This window comes from Phalacrocorax carbo, chromosome 2 (genome assembly GCF_963921805.1).
Source record: "Phalacrocorax carbo chromosome 2, bPhaCar2.1, whole genome shotgun sequence".
In the NCBI taxonomy this organism is placed as follows: Eukaryota; Metazoa; Chordata; class Aves; order Suliformes; family Phalacrocoracidae; genus Phalacrocorax; species Phalacrocorax carbo.
Genome location: NC_087514.1, coordinates 135,386,572 through 135,410,562, shown reverse-complemented (window position 1 = coordinate 135,410,562; position 23,991 = coordinate 135,386,572). Strand labels below are relative to the sequence as shown.

General features: G+C 39.6%; 1 protein-coding gene across 1 annotated transcript in view; it reads left to right on the top strand.

Annotated features, from left to right (window-relative positions):
• The window catches only part of BZW2 (basic leucine zipper and W2 domains 2), a 57,444-nt gene that overhangs the window by 7,145 nt on the left and 26,308 nt on the right, over positions 1 to 23,991 (top strand). Inside the window, exons 2-4 of the mRNA XM_064444491.1 lie at positions 13,881 to 13,945; positions 20,578 to 20,754; positions 21,922 to 22,025. Of these exons, the coding sequence (XP_064300561.1) occupies positions 13,888 to 13,945; positions 20,578 to 20,754; positions 21,922 to 22,025 (339 nt within the window). The 5' untranslated portion in view covers positions 13,881 to 13,887. The remainder of the gene's footprint in view (positions 1 to 13,880; positions 13,946 to 20,577; positions 20,755 to 21,921; positions 22,026 to 23,991) is intronic.

Here is a 23,991-nt window from a genome sequence, read left to right as displayed (position 1 = left end):
TCACATGTGCCATATAAGACAAATAATCTTTTGTTGAATTTATGTATTTTGGTTTTTAAATTCCCAGAAGTCAGGAAAATACTTCCAGGAAGCAAATCAGTAGTAAGCTGTACAGTAATAGGGACTTTGTCTGTAGGATGTTAGTTGCTATGCATCTAAGCTTTTGAAATTGGAAATGTTATTTTTCCTAGTACAGAAACTATAGAGTCTTCTGTAAGAATTTTAAAATTCATTGAATATTTAATATATGGTCATATTTTGGAGTCCTGTATAGGGATTTGCTGTGCAAAATCTGAGTTATTCTTAGGTCAGATGGAGGAGTTCTGTATAGAGGGATTGCTTGCACTTACTGCAGTCTCACAGTAGCGGACAAAGGTTATTGCTTTGAGTCAGCCTGTAAGAAGGATGTTTTACTCCTGGTGAGAATTAAAATTGAGGACAGACAGGTCAGGCAAGGAAAATGGTAGACACAGTCTGGGATAGAGAGGTCAGTCAGGGACACAGGAAGGAAGCACCTCCTGTGATGTCTTGAATCCCAGCAAGTTACACCCTTCTACAACTCCTTCAACTACTGCAGGTAGGACAATTAAATATGGCTTTGGGGTCATACTTCATTGTAGTAACCACTATTTCATGTCTTTTCCTTGAATGTGTTTTCTTTTCATGGGCAAAAAGACGTCTAAGCAGTTCAATGGTTTGTAATTTGCATGCTTAAGTGATTGTTTCATTTTAGGTTTTGTTTCCATAAATCTACTTCTCTATAAGTTTATTTAAGGGGGAAAATTCATTCAGTGCATTCAAGTTATAAGTTAGTTATTTTTCTTCTGATAAGGCACAGGGGAGAAATCTTAGGAACGTGTTACTGAGTCTTAGCAGATACAGGGCTTGTCATTTAGTTTCACAACCATTTCATGCCTCAAGTGATCGAAAATTAGAAAAATAAATTATGTCATGTTTTAAATACTCAAGGAGAAGTCAATCCTTCAGAAAGAAGAGGGGATACAGGGTTTGTTTTCAATCTCAGCCTTCTCTGTATGTGCCAATATTGATATGAGTTTGGTTAGAATCTCATTGCTGGTTTTGTCCCATGTCTCTTTACCTCTTGGAGGTTGCTCCTGAAGCCTGTGCTGTTAAGTCTCCTTCTTTATTTAGGTCTGCTTTGACTATATTATCTTAATGCATGGTTTCCTGTGACCGAGACATGAGGATTCCCAAACCATCAGCGGTGCTATGGAAGCCCAGTGTTGTGCTGTTGAATCCCATATTCTGTCCGAGGTGGCTTTTTTCGTACATTTTGTGGCAAAAAGAGGCCCTAGTCAGCGTGTCCCCAGGGCCACCTGAATCTGTCCTTGAGATTCATCATCTTGCACATCAGTGTCAGCTGCCTTCCCAGCATGGGGTAGCTTCTCTTGTGCTCAAGTACGTGGATGAGGTCTATCTTGTTTTGCGGAACTTTATTAGAAGACTTTTCCCTGAATTAGAGAAAGGAAAACATACTCATAACTTTTCCAAAGGAGCCAAAGGAAGGACTTTATATTTTCAGTTGTTTTATTCCTGTTAAAATGTTTATTGGTGTATGCTGAAAAGTCATGGTGCCTTCTTCCCAGTGTGCCCTGTCATCAGTGTGTCAATTTATTTGCATTGCTGTTGTGCCTCCAAAATCCTTTGTTGTGATAGTGGACTGGTTGTTTAGTGACCTACACTGCTGAATGATCAAGGCATCAGACTATCAGGTCTCTCCTATTCTCCTAGGCAGAGCAGCATTTGAGGTGGGATTGTAAATGTGTTGGTCTGCATGGGCTTTAACAGTCAACTAGCTCATTGACTTTGAGAGCGTGGCTGTATCCATGACTGAACTGATCTACATTTTGGGATTTAGCATCAGTTCACTTCTTAAAATCAAGTATTTTGTTTGTTTGTTTGTTTTCCTCATTGTATGGTAGGTACAGTAGCTGTTAACTTTTTTTTTATTTTGAAAAGCTTCTGTGTCTTTCAGAAGGATGGGAGGTGTAGCAATGAAAGGTGTATGCCCCTTTTTCACTGAAAGTTAATGTGTTTTTGTAGAGTCCTTTTCTAGATCCACATTCAAGAGCCCTAGGTTAACTGGCATGTCTTTCTGAAGTCCTCAGAGAAAACAGCCAAGCTTTCATTGTGTTTTCTCAGTCCAGAAAAAAAAACCCTTTAGCTGACTCGTTAATAAACCTATTAAATTCTTCATATCTTGCATCCTTGTAGAAAGTGAGTTGTAGAAATCTAATGTAGCTTTTATTGGCAGACTTACTCTTACACGTACAGATGTACGCATACACCTACAGACATACATCCCATGGAACCTTTATTAGGTTATCTGCAAAAGTAGGTTGCTGATATTGGTCTTTTCAGTGCATGAACAATGATGCTGTAAACAAGAAAAGAGATTTCCCTACTAATAGTGTCAAATATCATTGTGCTGAACTGACATTGATACAGCCTAAACAACCGCAAAGCAGATGTATGCTTTTTCTGCCAAAGAAAGCCAGGCTGGCTGGCACAGTGATATTTTATGCCCATTTAAAAAGATGTTAGAAATCCGTAACTCCTGCAGTAATACTTGGCTTCAGAAACTGGGTTGGGTGTGGGTGGGTTGCTGTGGTCTGACGCTGAGCCTATTCTCTCAGCGTAATTGTGGTACACTGGATTTTGAAGCTTCCCAGCCAACAGTAGAAATTCTGTGAATCATTTCAGAAAGATAAACAAGCAAGTCTACTGAATTCACTATAGAACTGAATAATATACCATTAGTAGCTGTCCTATTGTTAATTTTGGCTGTGTAATTAAACTTTAACTCTGCCTGAGACATTTTTAGGTGTCACTGAGCTATAGACTTTTGCACAGATTGCCAATCTGCAGGTGTGAATTTCTGTTGTAGTGTTACAGAAACTGATGGAGGAAGTTTGATCTAGTTCAAATATCAAAAAAGTGCCTAAAGCTGAAACTGAAGCTGTTCAAAAGGGACTCCCTTACGATCTCACCCTGAGATGAGCAAGCAGAATATTTTAGATCAGCTGTTTTCTGGAAATGTTTACTTTTCTCCATTGATTGTGAAGAGAGGCAGGGATTGCAGGGTCAGATTTAGGTGTCTGTCACCATTAATTTTTAGAATTAAGTCAAATGCACTCCATTTTTGGGTTCTGACAGACAGTTGGCTGTTTGGTCAGGAAAAGTGGATGTGGGTTTTTGCTTAGCTGATTGGCTCCTAAAATGATCAAGAGTGAAATAGGCAGTGGTCCTCACAACCAATAACATCGATTAAGTTGTCAGTTTTTGCACTGAACTGAGCTGACTGACAGCTGTCCGTGCTTCTGTTTCCAGTGTGTGGGCACGAAGCGCTTCAGGAACTACTGCAGCATAAATGGTACTTCCTGCAGGTGGGATTTGCTGTCTCTGTGATGGAGCAGGGTAAAATATTATATACCTGCTCTGGTCTACATCTGGGTGAAGCAGATGTCTCTTACTCAATAACTTCTTCTAGCTTTTTGTAATGTGATTTTGCTGTTAGTGCATGATGCTAACAGTGGAAAATAGATACAAATTAATGAAGCAACAGGCTGGTTACTCTGTTCTTTTTTTCTAGCTCAGGTGATTTCTGTTGCTACTTTATTTGACTTCCCTTCATGGCAGTGTTTCTTAACTCTGAGATTCTGGCCACCTGTGTATATAAATGTATTTTTGAGATCTGAGTATTCATCTGATTGCAGTTGTGATCAAAATTGCTTATAAATGTATCTTTTTGAGGAGCAAAACTACTGAGGTGCATTCATAGCGTTCATAATAGCCATTGCTCGCAATGCTGTGTTTATAGATGGACTGTGGATTCTTTGGGTTAGTTTGGGCTTCAAAGTCTGAATCTGGATTACCAAAAAGACACATTCTTGGGTTTATGCATTAATGTTTTCAGATAAGTGTTGCATTTAATATCATTTATGTCCAGATACAGCATGGAAGAAAATTAAGAAAAGGGAAGCTGAACTGTTGAGCACAATACAAATGTAAATTACATGTAACAAAGTAAAACAATTTCAATACATAGTTCAGTCACAAAACCAATGTGATTCCTATTACCAGTCTCTGCAGTATGTTCACTGTCACGATGCTGGGCATCCTGAGTCACTGGGAAGAAATATGTGGGTTGAATCACAATATTCTGTACAGACTGGTTCAAAGCTTTTTGTTTCTTCATCACCAAAGACAGCTAGTTCAAACATCTTCCCTCATCTTAAAAGATGCAACCTAAAACCCTCCTGCGAAATTGCTAATACAACATGCTGACCGAGGTTAGTCCTCTTGGGATATTTTTTATTTTTACTTTTCCACCTCACCTGGCCTTACTGAATTGTCACCTAGCTGTCAGTGCTGTTGTCATAGTACTCCCAAGTGGGGTATGCCGTCATGGGTGAGTAATGCTCGTCTTGTGTGTTCGTGGATTTAAGAGACAGCCTTTCTTTAATTACAGAATGAGAAGGAGCTACGTGGGATACATGATGCCTATAAGTTACCTGACCTCAGGCCAGAGCTTGACTTACTGGGAGAAATTGGCCTCTGGTCCAGAGCCTGGTCTCTGAAAGTGGCCTGTAGAGTTGGGTAGGTTTTAAAAGGCAGGGGGGAGGATATGATGGTGTAAAAGTACAGGTAGGTGGGAGTGCTGCATTTCTTTCATGCTCCTGTCATACTTACAGCAATTTTCAGCTTAGAAGGTTGTATCATCCCTGTGTTTAATAGCCCTTAATAGGCTCTACTTCAACTAATTCTTCTCGGTGCTTTCAGGCTTCTGCACAGAGGTGAGGAAATGCCTTTCTGAAGTAAGGCTGAGAGCACTGGTATGTGAGCTGCCAAGCAGTGGGTAGCATAGCAAGTGTTCGCCCCCTCTCTGCATGTTCAGCCTATAATAGCTATTTTTCTGACTCACCTAGGGTAATAGTTGTTGTGCAGGCACCCCATACAATACACTGTTGGGTGGGTTTTTAGGTTGGTTTTTTTTTTTTCAACTCCCAACTTGTGGACCTGAATCATTATCTATTGCTCTAGAATTATCTTGGCTTGGTCTGAGAGGAATTGTATCAATCACTACCTAGAAAATAACTATTTGCAAGTTGAAGCAATCCGAGCGTTGACTACTTTTATCCCCCACTTCAGGGATTTGTTCACCAAAACTGGCATGCTCTGTCAAAATGTTCAACCTACTCTGAAGAGGAGGAAGCAGCTACAGGGAACATGGGCTGCTTTTTGGGATGAAGGTGATACCAGTCAGTTATGGACTCCTTTTCTGTCCAAGTGAATGCTGTTATCAGCATAATCAGCATTAGCTGTTACGTTTGGAATAGTTGACATGGTGCAAAACATTGTATGTTTCCACATTGTGCTGGCTCTTTGTGTGTTCTCTTTTTAGCCAGCAATATCAGAATCTAAGTATCTGGAAATTAATTCACTGTCTTGCAGGTAAAAAGCTATGTGTAAACTCGGTGAACTCCTTTCTCTTGTGCATGCTTTGAAGAAATAATTAGGAACTTCGAAGTGAAAATTTGCTTTACTGCAGCAGTAAAGCTGTTTTATTAGAGCCAAGGCCTTCACCACTTGCAAGTGTGTAAGAGGTGCTGGCTATTAATACATCCCTCCTCCGATTACTGTATTTAGTTCATGAAATAATAAACTATTAGCAACTGGGAGGCATTGCTTCCTGGAGAATGCACACTTCCTATTTATTTTTTTGCTTTTACCCTTAGTCCTCATAATTTTGAAGGCAATTTATGGGTTTTCAAATGCTGCAGTGCTGTATCCTGGAGACACTGGTGATCTCCTGTGCTTTTGCTGCCGCTCAGAGCTTTGCGGTAGCAAGAAAAATGGAAGCAGCACATCTCCTGATTTTATTGTGATATTTGAATTGTGTGAGTAGGGTCAACACTAAAAATGTAACTTTCAGCAGGCTGATGCATTAAAAAGAGAGAAGCAGGGTGGACTTGAACAGAGAAGTGGTACATGACCTGAGAAAGTTGCTCTTCCTGCACTGGCTTTAATTACTGAGTTGTTCTTGTGTCTGACAGACTTCGTTGCTAGGAATGAAGCCTCTGGCAATTTTTATAACACATTTTCTTCCAAATACTTGCATTTATTGGTTTGAGATCTGGTTCAGGGGGACCCTATAAAGTAACTCCATTAATGATTTATTCCAAATGTACTGTGAACAGTGGCTAGTACAACACTCTCTGCCAAATATTAATGAAGGATTGAGCTGAATTGCAGCAGTACCTTTATAATAATTTTTTGCAGAACTTCAGCTACACCATTTTTTTTCCTTTAGCAACATAATCTCTTGTGGTGATTGCCAAGATGGTTATATTTTTCAGGATGATCAGCTCATCCAGTGTCCCTCCAAATTCAAGAATCCTGTTCTAACATCTACACAGTCTGAAAGTGGCGTAAGGAAAAAACCGTATTATTTTTGGAAGAGTACTGTCATCTGCTTATTTTCTAAGTTCACCTGAACCTGATCTCTGCCAATTCTTTTTATCCCCTTGTTTTTCTAAGAGGTTTTCCTGCTGGCAAGGCATGCAAGCTTGGAGTTGGATAACTAACCATCACCTTAAAATGAATGTTAAGTGGGTATGAACTGATCTGTAGAAATATACCATCTCCATTATTTCAGGGTACTCCAGTTAGGAGCACAGCAGCCTAAGAGAGCTCTCAACAGTCTGAGAAAAGCTCCTACTAATACTTTGTCCTTGAAGAATTATATCTAATTCCTTCTCTTAGTTGCTGAAAGAAACCTCGTTACCGAAAGGCAGCTTTCTCTGTGCGTCAACCCAAGTGTATGATTTCATTTTCTTGTCTTGTATTTTCACCTGTCAATGATTAAGAGTGTTTTTCTCTGTTTTTTTTTTACTGGCTGTGCCATGACTCATGCATATTTCATATGGTTGCTGATTACAAGGCACAGTAGCCTGTTGCCTCAGTGGTTCAATTTACAGTTCTCTTGACCTTGTGAAGTGCATCTGGAGTGCTTCGGTAATGGGAGGTTTCTGTCTTTTTCTTTTTTTTTACCTTGTCATTCAGCTGAGCAGCTTCTGTAGAAATTCTTGTTTAGTGACCTAAGAAATACCTGCTGTCCTGAAATAGGTGCAGTGAGCTGGATCTCTAATGCAGTTTGTGATTGTACATTAATTGGTGGCAATGTTTTTTTTTGATGGTTTTTCAAGAAACATCTTCCTATGCATCCCAGTTTAGCAGTTAGGTAATGAGATTTAGGGTGCAAATTTTTGTGAGTTTGTCTTCTCATTTTTGTCTGGGCTTATTCAGCTGGATGACTGCTCACAGGTTCCATGCACAGTTCTTGGCTGGAGAATCTTGCATGAGGATATTTCTTAATTTAATGCATGGTTTCATTCTCTTCTGGTATTTGTTTGTACTTGCTGCAGAATGAAACTAGTGTTTCTTCTCTTTGTTTTCTCTCTCCCACTAGGCGTACTAATAAAGAACACGTACTTTTATTGGAGCGGACATTTTGTTGTGGAAAAACACTGTCCTGTGACTAAACAAAAAAGGAAAATATTAAGTGCCTTAAGAGTTTCTGGTAAGCTCTTTTGGGAAAGACAGGGCATTCAGTGCATGTTGGAAACCTGTTACACTATCTTAAGATACTACACATGATAGTCACTGGTGACTAGGGCATGCTTCCAAGTACAAAATCAAAGGTTGGTATTTAGTTGCTTCATGCACTGTAACATCATAAGCGAAATTAATCCATAACAGAAGATGCATTTTTCAGCAATAAACATGTGGATTAGCAGTATCTTTTTTTTTCATGTAAATATTAAAACATGAGGTTGATTGTATCTACCTTGCACATCATTATGTGACTGCTTAGTCCCTTTACATTGCCATTGAGGTCATCTGTGCAATAAAATCAGTGAGGGGATCTTAATGTGGTGAGAGCCTGGCCCTGGCTTTTCTATTTGTATTGAGTGGGACCCTTGGGATAAAGGTTTCATAAACACTGGAACTGTACTGGTGGCCTCTGTGAGCAAAATAGCAAGATAAATCTTCCAGCTGCCAGTGCTGCCCTTCCTGCTGATTTGTTGATGTTACAGATCTCCAGGTTATTAGTAATTTCTTTAAAAAACTGTTTTAGGAGCAGAGGGCAAGAATCAGAAAAGGGTGATGAAACAGCATATGTCAACCTGTGTAAAGAAAGCTCGGCGTGTCTCACTAAGTTTAGGAGCTTGGTCTTGCTGGCTCCCCAGAAGCGCAATGAAGGAGAGAGGAGAGGTGGCTTCTTAGCACTGCTCTGGTCCCTTCCTTAGCTTTTGGGACCCCGGGAAGCAGCAAATAGCTTTTTATTTCCTTATTTGTCAACAGCATAAAAGTGAGCTTTAGCAGGAGGTAGGGATTTCTCTGCCACTCTTCGAGTCGCGGGCTAGCCATTGTACTGCCTCGGGTGTGTAAATGATGAGCTTTTCCTTCACACTGACTGAACCTGGGAAATGTTGGCAGCTGAGGTGGATTTCATAGCCTTACAAGGGTGCTAAGACTGTGTTAAATGCTTCGCAGCTGTCGTGGCGGTGAACGCTGCAGCAACCATGCAGGCTGCATGACCAATGTGCATTGCAGTTACTCGCCTCTTGCTGCACCTGGGGTGTTGGGAACTGCCTGTGGAAAAGGAGGAGCCTATCTGGGTGGAAACTGGGAAGCCTGATGAGGATTTGGCGAGAACTGGTGGCTGCATTGCATCCGTTCTGTCCTGTCATCCCCTTACATTGCTCTGTTCCTCTGTACTGGTTATGATTTATGAGTTTTCCACCTACAGATTTTGTTAGCTCATAATCTAGCTGCCTGCTGCCTTCCCGGGAAGTGGAGACAGCTTCTGGCTGTGCGCTGACGTGTTTCCAGCAGAAGTGGAAGGGCAGCTCTTCCTCCATGCTGCTCAAGTTCAGTAATTTGGTTTTAATGTAACTCCTTGGCTTGTTGCTGAAAGAAGATGAAAACCCTCTTTAGGATTTCATCCTAAGCCTGGAACTGTAACAATGAGAGGATGAAAGTGCCTAGGATGAAAAAGACCCAATAAAGCCTCTTAATGTCCTGGATATTCTACTTCTTGGGGGGGTGGGGGTGGGGGTGGGGGGTGGGAAGATTGATTTTGATATGTGGGTTGGGTTTTTCCTTCATAGAAACTCTCCCCATCAATCCTTTTATTTTATTTGACTTTGTAATGAGTCCTCCCGTCTTGCATGATGTCTGAGCAAGGGAAGGGAATGGAAGTAATTCCTGCCAAGCATCTGTTCCTGTGAAAGCTGGTGGTGCTGTGTTGGTGGTGCTCTGGCAGCTCTCTCCAGCACCCTGTCAATCAGATGCTGTGAGTCCTTGGAGCAGCAGCATCCTGTGAAGCAGTGCCGCTGGAGCCCCCCAGTGGGCTGCCCGAAGGACTGCCGCCTGCCCCCGGTGGGCTCCCTCGCTGTGGTTGCAGTGCCCTGCGTACAGAGTCACTTATACCTTGGTAGGGAGTTTTATGAAATGGTTGTTATTTTTTTGATGTCGTCTGGCATTGACTTCCCTCTCTCTATAACTAGGGCAGTGAAGTTTCGCTGCTGTGAAGCAACTGTTCTTGAATTCATCGTGAGCCTGTTAATGTTTGAAGAATCTAGATGATTCTGAGATTTTGGTTAAAAGAAGTGTAAAATGATGCTTAGAAAAATAGTATTGGTTTGGATAAAGGTTTTCAGCTTTTATATTTTTTTAATTTGAACAATGTTTCCAAGAATAAATGTTCCCAGTATTTTAGCCTGGTAGAAACTTCAGCCTTATCAAGGCTTTCAATAATTTAGGAATTAATCATCATAAGAATTTCCCTGTGGTATGGATAAAAGACTGCATTTTTCTGACTCATTAAGCAAGTTCAAGCTTGATGAAGCTCTGAAGTAACTTTTACTTCATCTGTTGCTGGTTCTATAAATTTATTAATTCTGGTTTTACTAATACTGTTAAAATGTTTATTAGTTGTGTGAGAAGGGTTGGTTGATTACAGAAACTGCATTATCATATATGTCTAGATATCTACAACAGTAGTTGTCCCTCAGTTTTATTTTAACTGTCTACAGCATGTAAATGAGAAGCAACTGTAGAGAAAGCTGAACTTGTGGACCTCAAGCAGTTTCAGGAGAATGTGCTAACTCAACAATTTATTCTTTTTAAGTAGGAATCTGTTTTGTAGAAGCCTGTTAATAAGAGTGGGAGTGGAATTTGGTAAACTATTTTAAGTCATGTATTTTTTTTTTTATTTTTCTGAGGAATTTTGTAGCTGCAAGTTAGTTACCAGCAGGCGTAGACATTTTGAGGTATTTACGGAAATTGAGCCTGTTCTGGAGTGTGATGCCTGGTTCTGTACTGCTTTCTGACATCTCCTGCTTGAGTCAGCCCAGCTTCTGACTTACCTGCTTATAAAATAAAAAGTATTTGGGTATGGAATTTGAACATGAGTTTTGTACAAGAGGTTTTCTGGATGCTAAAGGGAAAATCAAGAGTAAAGCATCTATTGCTGAGCCTCTCCCATCTTTTGTATAAGAGTGGAGTCTGTGAAAGGGCTGTGTTAGGGAACTGTCATTTCTACATCTCTTGCTGTCTTTCCCACTGGCAATTCATACAAATCCTGGAGGGTGCTGGGCTGCAAGATATAAGTTTGACTGGTAGTTTGGATTTTCTTTTTGAGGCTATTTCCTTCCTACCCATACCCAACCTTAGAATATTTACTCCTCTGAAAACCATTATGACTTCTAGCTGGCATTTCAAAATTTGACTTTGGCTTTGACCTACTCAGATCCTGTACCTTTCAAAATGAAGAATAAATGTAATAGTTCAAGGGCTTTTATGATTTCAAGGCTTTATAGCTACATGACACCTGAGAGGCAGGCTGCACTGTGATACAAGCAAAGGTACTGTGCAAGTTTGTAAATCCAGGGTGGCGGCATACAATCTTCAGCCATCACTTGTGTGTGGTCTTGATTTAAAAAAAAAAATTAAAAAAATATTTTGCATTGCATTCACTTTTGAAAATTTAAAACTATCACCCAGGCACCTGTTGTGGCGGCAACTGCACTTCAACATCTCATTTGCTGTACCCGTTGTCATTTGTAGTATAGATAAATCCTGGGCTGTTGTGTAGATCACTGGGTTGTTTTTGCTCAGGCTTGTGCTTCAGTTTCTTGATGAAAGTGCTTTTCTCCTTGGGCCAAGGCTTGAGGGAGTGCCTTATAAAGCCTGACCCTCACTTGAGCAGATTAGACCACAGTGCATTTAAAGCTAAATATAGAAGGCGGCAGATCCTGTGTTCCTAGTAATTAACTATTCAAGAGTCTCTTCTGTTGCACTGAACCTCAAGTCATTACATCTTCCACAAGTGGTGAGTCTTACTTTAACTGTTTTTTTTAATCTTGTTCCCAGCTGTCTTAAAGGACATATTTTATATTTATAGGGAACAGTTTTAGAATCCAATAATAAAGCTTCAGATGTGTGCAACTCTTCTCACAGTTTAAAAGACACTGCATCAAAGGAAAGAAGTCTAGTGCTAGAAGTTTAGCATCTGCATTTATATCTTTTATAGCAACGGGGAAACTGTACCAGTATGGCTGGGTTGAAGATTAGGTGTCACTCATTTCATTGCCCCCAAGGAATTCATTAAGGAAGTAGGCAGTATCGATCCCAGTGCAATGGCATGTTTGTGCTCTGAAAGAGCTGTGACAAGGGGATTAGTTCTTACCTGCTGTGTGGCTTGCTTGACACTTCATTTCCAAACCTCACAGGATCCTCCTGCAGTCTGTTGAAATGAACATTTATAGACCCAGAACAAGGCATAAGTTATCGGGCCAAGCATAAAAACAATCAAAAATACCTGGGTGAATGTTATATTTTACAAATTAGTCTCTTACAAGTAACTGAAGAGCACAAAGACAAAGCAGATAAATATGTCAAATCTAGCCGGTCACTGGCCTAGAGGCTGGACTGTTGCTTATCCCTGTTGACTGATAGATTATCTGCCTAATTAACTTGTAAAGCACCTCCCGATCATCTGCCACTGAGACAGCTAAGTGGGGAAAAGACTTTTGAGCTCTATTGTGAAGGGGGGCTTGGTTCCTACAGCACTTTAAAAGATCCTGTGATATCATGGTTTACCATTTTGAACTGTCTCTGCAGATGGCAAATCATTTTTCCAGAAGGCTATTTATTTAGTGTTGCAGTTGTTTTGAAATGCTCCTTGTTCTGTTAAACCGTAGCTTTAAATCTCGGTGATGAATGTGAACCTCTCCGTTTAACTACTTGTTGCGTCTTTGTATTTTTTATGACTCACAGGAAGCAAAACCAGTCTTGACTCTGAACTGGCTATTTCCAGTGCATGTGGGCAGTTTTTGACTGTGGGTAAACGGTAGACCGAGACTAGAAAGCAGTGGTTTGCCAAGGCGAACGTTTAAAATGCTGCAGAAGTGGCCAGCTAGTGATGCTGCAGCTAGAAGAGGTAGTCTGGTGAATGGGAATGTATTGTATAGCTGGAGCATTGTTAACGGAGTTATTAAATGGACCTTCATGGGTAGAGAGCATTACTTGGATAGTAATACGTGATTGATGGCATCTTTCTAGCCACGGAGCTTGAGTTTCTCTTCGCTCATGGTAGGAAGAAGTGTTGGCAAATATACGTACTTTTAAACTAGACTTGCAGTCTGCAATGAAGAAATACAAATAGTAGAATTTTTTCTAAAACAAAACTTCTTAGAATAACATGCTGAAAGGACAAAGCTTCTTGCATGGTAAGGCTTAATTCTGGATGAACAAAATATATGTAACAGTGACCTAATGACCTGCGGGGTATGAAATAGGTGGCCTGCAAGTCCCAGCTCTGGCACTTGCTGTTGGCAGGACAGGGGGATGACCCGTGACGGTTGCCACATGCTGCAAAGCTTCCTTGGATTCTCTGCTGTTTGCGTCCAGCTGTCGGTTTAGCTGCTCATTGCGCAAGCTGCGTCTCGTGTGATTAAATTACATCCAAAGCTGAAAAATAGTTTTGTGTTCTTTAGATACTATGGCATAAATCTATGATCACTTCCCAAATTTTTTAATGTTGCACATTGAGATTTGCCATAAAGGTCCGAAGTAATATAAGCCCAATAGTTTTTTTACTGTTGTTGTTATTCTATGATGTGCCATGTATGTCCTTAACTATGTGTTTATACACAAAATTGACGGCGGTGGAGGGAGTTGGTTATCTTTTATTATGTTTACAGCACATACAGATTTTTAGGAACTAAAAGTTCCTAAGATAAAATGGTGTTTGGGAGAAGCATTTGAGAGGGATTTGATTGTTAAAACATTGTCTATGTGGTTACATGGCAGTCATTTCTTCAGAAGGAGAGCGTGTAGCCCTGGGAGTCTAATTGTTCAGTGAACATGCCGGAGGGCAAGACCTGTGCGGCACAGAGCCCTGCCAGGATCATTCCCGGTCCTGTGTCCCAGCAGCTTCTCTGCCCCCATGCATCCCCATCAGCTGCATGGGCAGCGCTGCTCTACCCCAGCCCCAGCAGTAAGGACAGAGGTTCCATCACCTTCCTGCTTGGGTTTGATCCATCATGGTTCTTCTAGGGATGCTAAGAGCCAGGTTTTGAGAGAAGCACATCTCATCAAAGTTATTCTTGGATTATAGTGCTCTCTGTCTTTAAGATAATGTGATTTATTCTTTGAATATGTCAAGAACTTTCTTTCCCTTTCACATGTTGGGGTTTTACTACACTGAATGTTTATTCTGCCTTTAGATTAAGCTGTTGTCTGTAAACACCATAGTAAAAATATATTTTTCTCTTTTTTCCCTCCAGAAATTTTATGAATAAGAATCAGAAGCCGGTGCTAACAGGCCAGCGGTTCAAAACTAGGAAGAGGGGTAGGTTACATTACATTTTTTTACTTTATTTTCCTCTTTGTTAAAATGACTAGAAAACAGGCAGGTAGATAAGTGAAAGTTCAATAGGATTAAGGTTTTTCTCCCCTTCAGCTGTATTAAGAGCACAGGGTTTATTTTTAACTAAACTCTAAGAATTTTATTTTCTCTATATAGCTTAGGACTTCCTGTAAAATTTGGGTTTATTAGCTTCTTGTAGAAGCCTCAGTTAAAAAATCAGATTGTAACTGAGTTTATAATATATTTACATATGAGGAAGAAAATGTATGTTTCAAGTGTTTCTTAAAATGTCCCTTTCAGCTAAGAAAGCAAAATATGAGCTTTTATTTAAAGGTTGCTTAAAGAAAATCTGGCTCTTTTGGTTTTGATTTTTATTTGATTTTTGTTTTATTTCTTTGACTCAAATCAATGCGATCTCTGTATATAAACGTTTCACATCTAAAAAGGAATTCTCTCACCTTCCTTCTCCATGAGATGGCCAGATCCTCTCATTGACCGTGCTTTTTGTAGCAGTAGAAGACAGAAAGCTCCCTTTTCACAAATACTTATTTCTGTTGTATTAGTCTAGTTTGGATTTTATTGTTAAAATAAAGCAATTACCATTGCCTAAGTCCTATTTTAATCATTGTGATACTGATTTACTGTAAACATGACCAGCCAATACTCTCTTTTCCTTATGTACAATATTGCATCAATTTTTAAAGAAAGCTAAGTGGTGCTAATTATACTGATCATTCAGGTATCCTGTACAGCGAGTGTCATCCGAACATGCTTGCTCATACTATACTCAAAGGTCACTTGTCATGGGTTAGGTATCTGAGATGAATGCCCAATACTTTGAGGCAGAGAGCAAAAAAGTATATGTAATGATTTTTTTTTTTGGGGGGTGTGTGGGGGTGTGTGTGTGTGTGGTGGGGGAAAGTCTGGTTTGTGAAAAGAGGGCTTATACTTTTTGCTGTTGCGATAGCAGATTATTGTAGCACAAACAGGTGGGGTTCCTGTTTGTCATGTAACAGACTTTTTCCATCTTGACTTTCCTGTTTCTGATCAAAAGCTAACACCTGGTCTTGATGTCTTGTGACAGAAAATGTAAATAAGAGCGTTTTATCAGTGTGGATGAGAAAAACAAGAAGACTTTGTAACCTTTCTCAGAAAATTACAAATTCTGTCACGAGTCTGAAGAGCTGAGTGTCTTAAGATCTAGGATGATCACGAAGTTTGGATCAGAATTGCAAAATAGTTTGTTTTCAGTCATGTTAAAAGGCAGTGCCAGCTTTCTCTCGTCTTTTCTCCCTTGCACACATCACTTCCTCTGTTAGTTTGACCTAAGCGCAGTCCCTTAAATTGAAAATGCCCTTTCTATGATGTGCATATGACGTTTGTAGGTATAAGTGATTAAAAAAAGAAACCTATATTGCTTGTAAATAGATGTCATGATGCTCTAGTAATTAGTGGGTTTAACTTTCAATCAGCATGGTCCAGAACATTGTGCAGTAGCGGTATACCACATTACCTAGCAACATCATAAATGTAGCTAAAGGATTGGAATTAACAATCCCTAAAGAAATACCTGTCAGATCAACCAGTAAAAGCAATCAGGTATGCATAGTGCTGGACTGATCCAATGCATTATTCAGTTGAGGTCAGTTAGTTATGGTACATGTTATTTATTAAAATTGTCTTAGAAAACATGCTTTCTCTCGTAAAGGCCTTCTTTTCAGTTCCTGTTTTGCAATGTATTTGGCATAGTGGATCCTAATATGGATTTGGTCTTTGATTCCTATTTAATACAAGTAATAATTAGAATAAATAAAGAGCTTTTATTTGTAATTCTGTGCCTATCTCTTGAATTTCTGTTACAGTGATTGGAAGTAGCAATAGATACTCATTGACTACATGGAAGAAGGAAAAGACTTGGGGGGAGTCTGGAAGATTGAGGGGGTGGTTTTTTTTGTTGAGAGATTACTTAAACGGGATTGGGGATATTAAATGGCTTTAATGTAGAAATCTTAATATGCAAACATTTCTTTATGTGCTTAAAGCACAAAATCTCTTATTCAAATATGGTGGGATCCTGGTTGCCTTAATATATGAGGATCCTGCTTAGAAAATTGTAGATACCTGTTTTCTTTCTGGAAGCAGAGGGCTCCACGGGGGAAAATGGCTTCTTAGCATGTTTATTCCCTTCTGTTTGTGTATACTTTTTGTATCATAACAGTGTCACAGACTGTTATGTCTTGGACTTAAGACTATAAGGTTGTTTGTTTTTTTTTTCCTCTTGACTTTCATGAAATTTCCCCCAGGTAGGAGAGAGTGCAGTGGCTGCGGTTGAACATGGCATTTCAGTCATAGGAGACTATTCTGTTGTGTGTAACAGGCAGGCAGGTAGGGGGGTTGGTAATGCACAAATGCTGTGGGGAGTGAGCTAGGTGGGAGATGACTGCCAATTCTTATCGGTTGATTTGTGTCTTACAATACTCTCTTCCCCTTCTGCAGCTCCCAGGGGCTCTGCCATCTGGGGACACAGTGAGGTGCAACCCAGCAGCCAGGCATCTAATAAATAATTGTATTGTTGCCACTGATCTCAGAATGCAAACAATTTTTGAGCTTTCAGAGAGCAAAAAAGGAAGAAGACTATTTTTTTTCTGTAAAGTTGAAAGCATGCTTAGTGTCTAAAACAGTTCTGAGAGAGGACTATGAAGGAGGAGCTTGTAAATCCCACTCCTTCCAGTTCTATTAGTTGACCTAATAGAAGGTGTAAACCTTGCCTCCAGCATATATAGTGGCAGGCATTAAAACCACTTAAAAAGATTTGAAGGAAGAAAAATGATGTTGTAAAGGGAAGAACCTTCTGAGGGTAGGAGGCATCTCACAGTTCCATATCAAGTTTTTAGCAAACTGGGCAAAGAAAAGTGTTTGATTCGTTCTTAGTATAATCTCTGCACCTGTTGAATACTGCTTTTTTGGTGAGGGTTAGCAGTAGTCGGCATCTGGCCGGGATTTGTTCCTGTGGCCCAGATATGGAGGATGTGGATTGTATTGACTGCACTGTGCTTGCACGCATGCAAATTGATGTCTTTGTGTTTTCTGCAATGGAAGAGGAGGAAATAGGAGTAGTAAAAATGCCAGCAGGAAATAACGAAAATTTATGTATCCAGACAGTTGACAAATACCTACAGGACAAAAAGCTTCCTGAACCGTTAACAAAAAACCCCAGCGTGTATTGTTTAAAGTAACCTGACCGGCAGTACCTGAGACCCAAGTTTATTCCTACGGTATAGATAACATAGAGTTAACAGCTGCTAAAAAAACTGGTGCAAAAAGGTAAATGGCAGCATAAAAAGAAGCTAAGCTAAACAATGCGTATTACTTTCAGAATGAAAATTATCTAGTAAAAAGTCAGTATTAACACCTTTACGTTAATGTGAAGTCACAAGGAGGGGCAAAGAGGGCACCTAATTTTTCTTCCATAGAAATATAGTTGCCGGCCTTCTGTTTAAGAGTTAAAGATGAATTCTTAAGGAGGCAGGTATAAGTGTACTTTGATTTCCTTAGAACCAAAAGAAAGGAAATAAGGATCCGGGAACAGGATGAAAATGAAGAGCTGTGTATAGCACTGCTGCATTGGATATTGTAGGCATCACATCTGCAAGCTACACCTGCCTCCGCTAGCCCATGATTGAAACTGTGCTTGTTCAGTAATTATGTACTTGACAGCTCAACATACTGTCACCACTTCTTGATGATGGCTTCTTACTCACCCAGTTGTACTACATCAGCATATTCCTCTTCAGTACATTAGATTGGTAGGAAAATGTTTCAATAAAATTATAAATCATTTTTCATGCAATGAGTTTACCTCCTCTTCCTGTGTAAATTTTTAGATTGCAATAGACAGGAAAATAGTAGGGTACTCCAGATGAGAGGAGAACTTCTGGGGCAGGAGAAGAATCTCTTTAAAATAGCTAAGAAATAGTAATTGTGGTGTTTGTGTTTGTACTGAGCACTGTGTACTCATGATACCAAGCATATAATATCTTAAATTTTTATACAAAATATAGTTGAAAAAGTAAAGTAGGTTTATTTTCTAACTCATCTTTTAAGACAGAACTCTGTCATTTTACCAGTTAATGAGCCATCAAACATTTTTTTCTACCCTGTAAATAATGCATACTTATTTGGTAATGCAAAAGAGAATAATTATACTCAGATACTTGTTGATGGGTGGAGCTGGGTTTCTTGTGCACAAATAAAACTGCCTGAAGTACACACACTGAAGTACTTCCACTTACTTCAGTAAAAGGCTTGTTTGTTTGTGGGTTGTTTGGTTTGTTGCTTGTTTTGGGTTGTTTTAGTATTTCAAGTTGGAAGAGCGCTGCAACTGAGTATTTGGTAACCAGTCTGATAACTTAGATGGGATTCCAGCAGTATGCTTCTCTGTTGGCATTTATCCAGAAATTCAGTTCTAGGGAAATTCAGCACAGTTCTTCAGTTTTCGCACTCGACCCTCTCTAGTTTGTCCTCTAGTTTATCTCTCCTATCTGCAGGATATGAGAGACAGAGATAGCTAATCAAATGGCAGACTCCAAATCTTCATTACAGCTGAAAGTCAAGGTAACACAGCTGAGATCCTGAATATCTCCAAGGTCTGGGGTGAAAAAGCCTGGGAAGAAGTCCCTTGCAGTTCAGAGAAGGGGCATATTGAGTAGTTTATTGGATGACGAGCGTGTGGTAGGGGAGAAACTAGGTTGGCACTATGATTGTGTGCTTCACTTCAGGACAAGCTGGGGTTGGGAACAGATGGTTGCATGAGCGATGCACACAGTTATAGTGCCGTATGTATGTGGGTATCCATGGAGCTGAGTAATGCTCAGCTTTGGTCTGAGGAGGTCAGCTTTGGGGCATGGGGCAGCACCCCACTTGGAGATAGATAATAGAGTCAACAAGCCACTAGAAGCTAGGTGTAGCAGGGGATTTCTGGAAAATAAGGTGATACCTCATTTTTCCAGTGCCGAGGAGATGACACACAGCAGTGAAGCTGCTGTTGGCTGCGTGCTACCAGGCTTCTTGGAAGGACAGGTCGACTGGACCCCTGAGCTTCCCAGTGGGACACTGAGTGGGAGGGACTGCTTGTGCTTTCTGGGTAAAATTGTTATGGGGGAAGGGAATGCATTGAAAGAGGGGGAGAATGTGCAAGTGATGCCCTGAAGATGGTAGAGTGAGCGCACACAAGGTACAAGCAGAGGAACAAGAAGAGAGAGAAATGTTTATGTATTAGAAATATTAAAGCTGATAAAAGTAGGCTTTGTGTGTAAAATAGTTATTTAATCACCATAAAGCTAATGTGGCTGGAGGAAAGAGATCAGGGGAAGAAAAGCTATTGGAAACCAAGGTCTTCTGATTAACACTTGGGATAAAAAGCTGCATCATAAGTCACAGAGAAAGGAAACCTGTAGCCAGAGGATGTGTAATGTCCAGAACCTCTTTCCCCAAAAAGCCTACAAGGGTTGCAGCTGGCACATTTCAGACTGCACATGTTTAGACAGGAATTTTACCAATCCTCATTTGTCTTAGTAAATAAAATCTCTGGATTTATCTTCCTGGATATAATATGTGCAGGTTTTTTAAAAAGTTGTATCAACACTTGGGTCAGCAGGTAATAACAAACTAGTTTTGTTTTCTTGAGTGTCACAGAACGGCTCACAGTTATTCCTGAAGTTCAGAGTTACTTTGATGGTAACAAGCATTTTGTACGTGCTCTTGTGTAAAGTCAGGACTTGCTTTGCTAAGAAGCTTCAAGTGTCTGTGATAAGCTGTTAACAGACTGCAAGAAAAAACAGCAGGAGGTATGGGTAAATCTACCTAGCTTTATCTGGAGGTTGCAGTTACATCTGTTGTGGCTAATGGCCTTGTCGTAGGAATGTTGTCTAGGGGTCAGACTGTACCTTAAGCAAGTTCAACTAGGGACAGCCGTAGAAAATGAGATGTGAGCACTGCATTTCTGTGTTCCTAGTGCTGCTTAAGTCTGTGAATATGAAAGATAAATTCTTGGTTACACAGTGTGGCAGAGTCCTAAATGTTTATGCAAAAAGCTATTTTTATGAATACCTTGAGCTCCTCTTTTCCTGAAGACTTGTCTTTTTTTAAAACATTTTAGACATGTGACCACAGTTATTTAAAGAAAAATGTCAAGAAGTGGAAAATGGAGTGTTCCTACAGTGAGATTGTTTACACATAACTGACATACCCTTTATTCTGCTATCAGATTTAGCAGTGCATTATGATACACACATTCAATTATATCTTCAACAAGAGAAGCAAGACTATGAAATTTGAAAACAGTTTCAATAGTTGCTTTTCCTCCTTTTTATTTATTTACTCCTGTATGTATGTGTTTTGGTATTTTGAGGAGATGAGGAGGAGAGGGAAGCAAGGGTAAACGCTGCAAAATTTCCAGAGGCAATAAAAGCCAGCCAAACAAACTTTTTATGCATTGACCATAACAGAAAGAGTATGTTTAGGTGCCATGGTTATTTCAGTTGCTGGCTGATAGGGGATTTCAAACAGAAAGTTTCAAACTGACTCTCTTTGCTTCTTTGTTATCTCTGTTCCAGATGAAAAGGAGAAATTTGAACCCACAGTCTTCAGGGATACGATTGTCCAAGGCCTCAATGAAGCTGGGAGTGACCTGGAGGCTATAGCCAAATTTCTGGATGCAACTGGCTCACGGCTTGATTATCGCCGCTATGCTGACACACTCTTTGATATTTTGGTAGCTGGCAGCATGCTAGGTAAACTACAGTGTACCTGATGTAGAATTTTGAGGATCATCCTTGCTTCTTTTAAGATGCTGTCTTCTGTTACAAAGTGGAATCTCTATTATGATTTCTCTTATCTAGATACTTTTTGGATCTCATACCATAGACTTGTTCATTGTTTGTAGTGCAGTAATACCTAGGGCCTTGGTTGTGTGAAGCGTTCTTCAAATACCACAGAAAATGGATACTGCTTTGAGAAGCCTTTAGTCTGAGCTGACACAACACAGAAATGCAACATCAAAGAAAATGAGAGATGCTAACTAGGGGAAACAGGAATTTATTAGCATGAAAAGGTGTAATAGAGCACTCCAGGTTATTAGCTATTGCAAAACTTGCTTTGTTGACATTGCAACAAAAGCTAGCTAAGATGAGAAGTGAAGGATAATGAGGAGTGCTTTGTGGATGTTCACGAGGCATTTCTCCCAGGTATCACTGGCAGCATGGGTAAAAACATGCCGTTTGCCTTCCTCTGTATTTTGAATAAGTTGGCTCTTTTTACTGGTCATGTTGGCTTGATTCTTGCTTCCTGCTCTTTGTTATGTAAGAAGAAAAGATGTTTTTGTAAGACTTGAGGTAATGCAGGAAATAAAAGCCAGTGGAAATATCTAGGCAAAAAGCTCTCAACAAAATAAACCAAGAGAAAATTTTTGTAGCAGTGTTTTGAATGTTTATGTGGGCCTGGTAAGCATTAGAGAGGTTAGGGCGATGTTCCAAGTCCTCAAATTAGTAGCAGAGTGCTAATACTTTTGTATTTGGAAAGGATTTACATTATTATGGTGTTTAAAGTAGTAGTTAAAATGTGCATAAGGGTTATGATCCAACCTATACTTATTGGATCACACTCGGTGCTCTCAAAACCAGCTAAGATTCCTTAGCGGGAGCTGAATCTGTCTTGTGAAGTCTGTGTGATCTAAGGTGCAGCATATCAGCCAGCTGTCCCTTTTTGTCAGGTGCCACCTCAGTCTCACAAAGCTCTGTCTTTCCCTGGTCCCCCCTCTCCCGTTAGCTCTTACCCTTGCCTTTTGCCTCAGTGATACTAACATAAGACTTAGACGTATTAAGTCTTAAAATGATAGAGCATTCTTTAAAGTGGAAAAGTGTTTCTTGACTGTGTTTGGTTTTTTGTTTTGCTTTCTTTAGCTCCTGGAGGCACACGCATAGATGACAATGACAAGACCAAGATGACCAATCACTGTGTATTTTTTGCAGATGAAGATCATGATGCCATCCGAAATTATGCTCAGGTCAGTAAAGGCGTGGTTGGTTATTGTTTTCCATTTATGTATCAAAAGGGATTACAGTGGAACATCTACAGACTGTCTAGGCTGCAATAGGCTAGTTACAGGGCAACTGGAAATCCAGTTAACCAGTAATCTGCTCTAACCTATAAATTTTAGGTAAGAAAATAGCATGTCTAAGATAATCTGATCACAGCTGGCAATGCTTTCTTTCACAAAGCAGTCTTACTTATTTCAGTCTCCTGTTGGTTCAGCATATTTTTAGACACCTTCCTTATTATTTTTGTTGACCTTTTTGGTATGCAGCCTGAAAGATTTGTATAAACATACTTTTAGAAACACATGAAGTATATGAATGACAAAAAGTGTAAAGCTCACGCCTCCAACCTTTAGTTGCATAACTAGTTAGGAATTGGGCATATATTCCAAGAGCTTTCATTTCTCCTACGTATGTGATATATAATTTCTTTTTACAGGAATAACACTTGCACAAATAGGCCTATGTGCAATTAACATAAATAAGCAATGAAGCCTAAAACATTGAAGAGAAGCTAATGTTGCATAACTCCTTCATGGAAGATAATAATTACATAAGAAAACACAGTAAGAATTCTATTGAAAGTTCAAAGCCACCGTGCAATTTTGGATACAAGTAGGATTGCATAAAAATGCAATACCATTGAAACTCCCGTATGTCAAAAGTCTATTGTTAACTGAGTAACATATTTATCTTTCTAACTAGTTATTACTGGGATGCTGGAGACAGTAATTGAAAGTATAAAAGCCACTGTCCCTGCTAAGGTGTGGAGGGTGGTAAGTTGCTGAAAAGGTGCATGGCTGATTTAAAGGGTGCTGGGATCAGAATCTGCACTGGTAACAAATGCTTGCTAAATAGCAGGAAGCTCCTTTAAGAATATATCTTTGATAACCTGGAGAAGTGAAATATACTTATTTCTGGAAAGGGAGTCAATGAATCTTGTGTATCAGCTTTATCATCTCTTAAAAACAAGCTATTCTACTTCAGGAAAATCTCCGTTATTGGTAAAAGCATTGATTCTGTTGTCTCGAATTTCATTATTTTAATGGTTTGATTATAAAAATTGGCAGTACTAGTCCTCCAAGGAGAAATTTAACTTTCAAATAAAAAGTTGCATGATGGAAAATGGAAGGGAAGGCTTTAGGATTTGAAGCAGTGGAACCTTCAATGTATTCTCTGCATTTCAAACAAAAAGCCACCAAAATAAGTCAACATTTTGTAGTTAAGGCCTGAAGAGATGTATCCTTTTATAGACCTTGCAAGTTTTTTTTCATGCATAATGGGAAATAGAGCTCTTATTGGATTATGAAAAAGCAGAGCTAGGCTAAAATAGTTTCTGGAGCTTCCTTATCTTCTAGGTAATTTCTTACTCTGACTCCCAAATGAACCAGTAGTGTGCCTGTTTTTTGTGAGTTTAGTCATGGAAACAATTCAAAGAGCAAAAAGTCTTCAGGAAAAAAGACTAAAGCTAGCGTTCATATTTTAGCAGATTATTTGCTTGTAAAGTGTACTTTGGGGACTTAAAAAATCTACAAAATTTTATTTGGAAATATGAACAAGATACTAGCTTACATTTTTGTCTTGCACCTTGTTTTACACCTTATTTTATTAGAATTATGTCTCTGCCTCTCAGCATGGCCACAACTTGATTTTTCACTTGTTCTGAGCCAAACTACTACCATTTAAGATGTTTGGGTATTTTTTACGTTCTCTGAAAAATGAATTGAAACTTCCTAAACTTTTTTCTCCCCCCTCCCCCACCATCCAGCCTGACAATAAAATTGTTTGTTCCCCATAAAAACCTTTTTACCTGTGATAGTGAGTCATGTTTTGTGCCCTTTGTACAGTAGTGAGAGCAGTGATTTGTTTATTTAATTTCTTCTCTTTCCCTTCTTCCACTTGAATACACCCTGCACCTGTGCTGCTTCTGCTCTC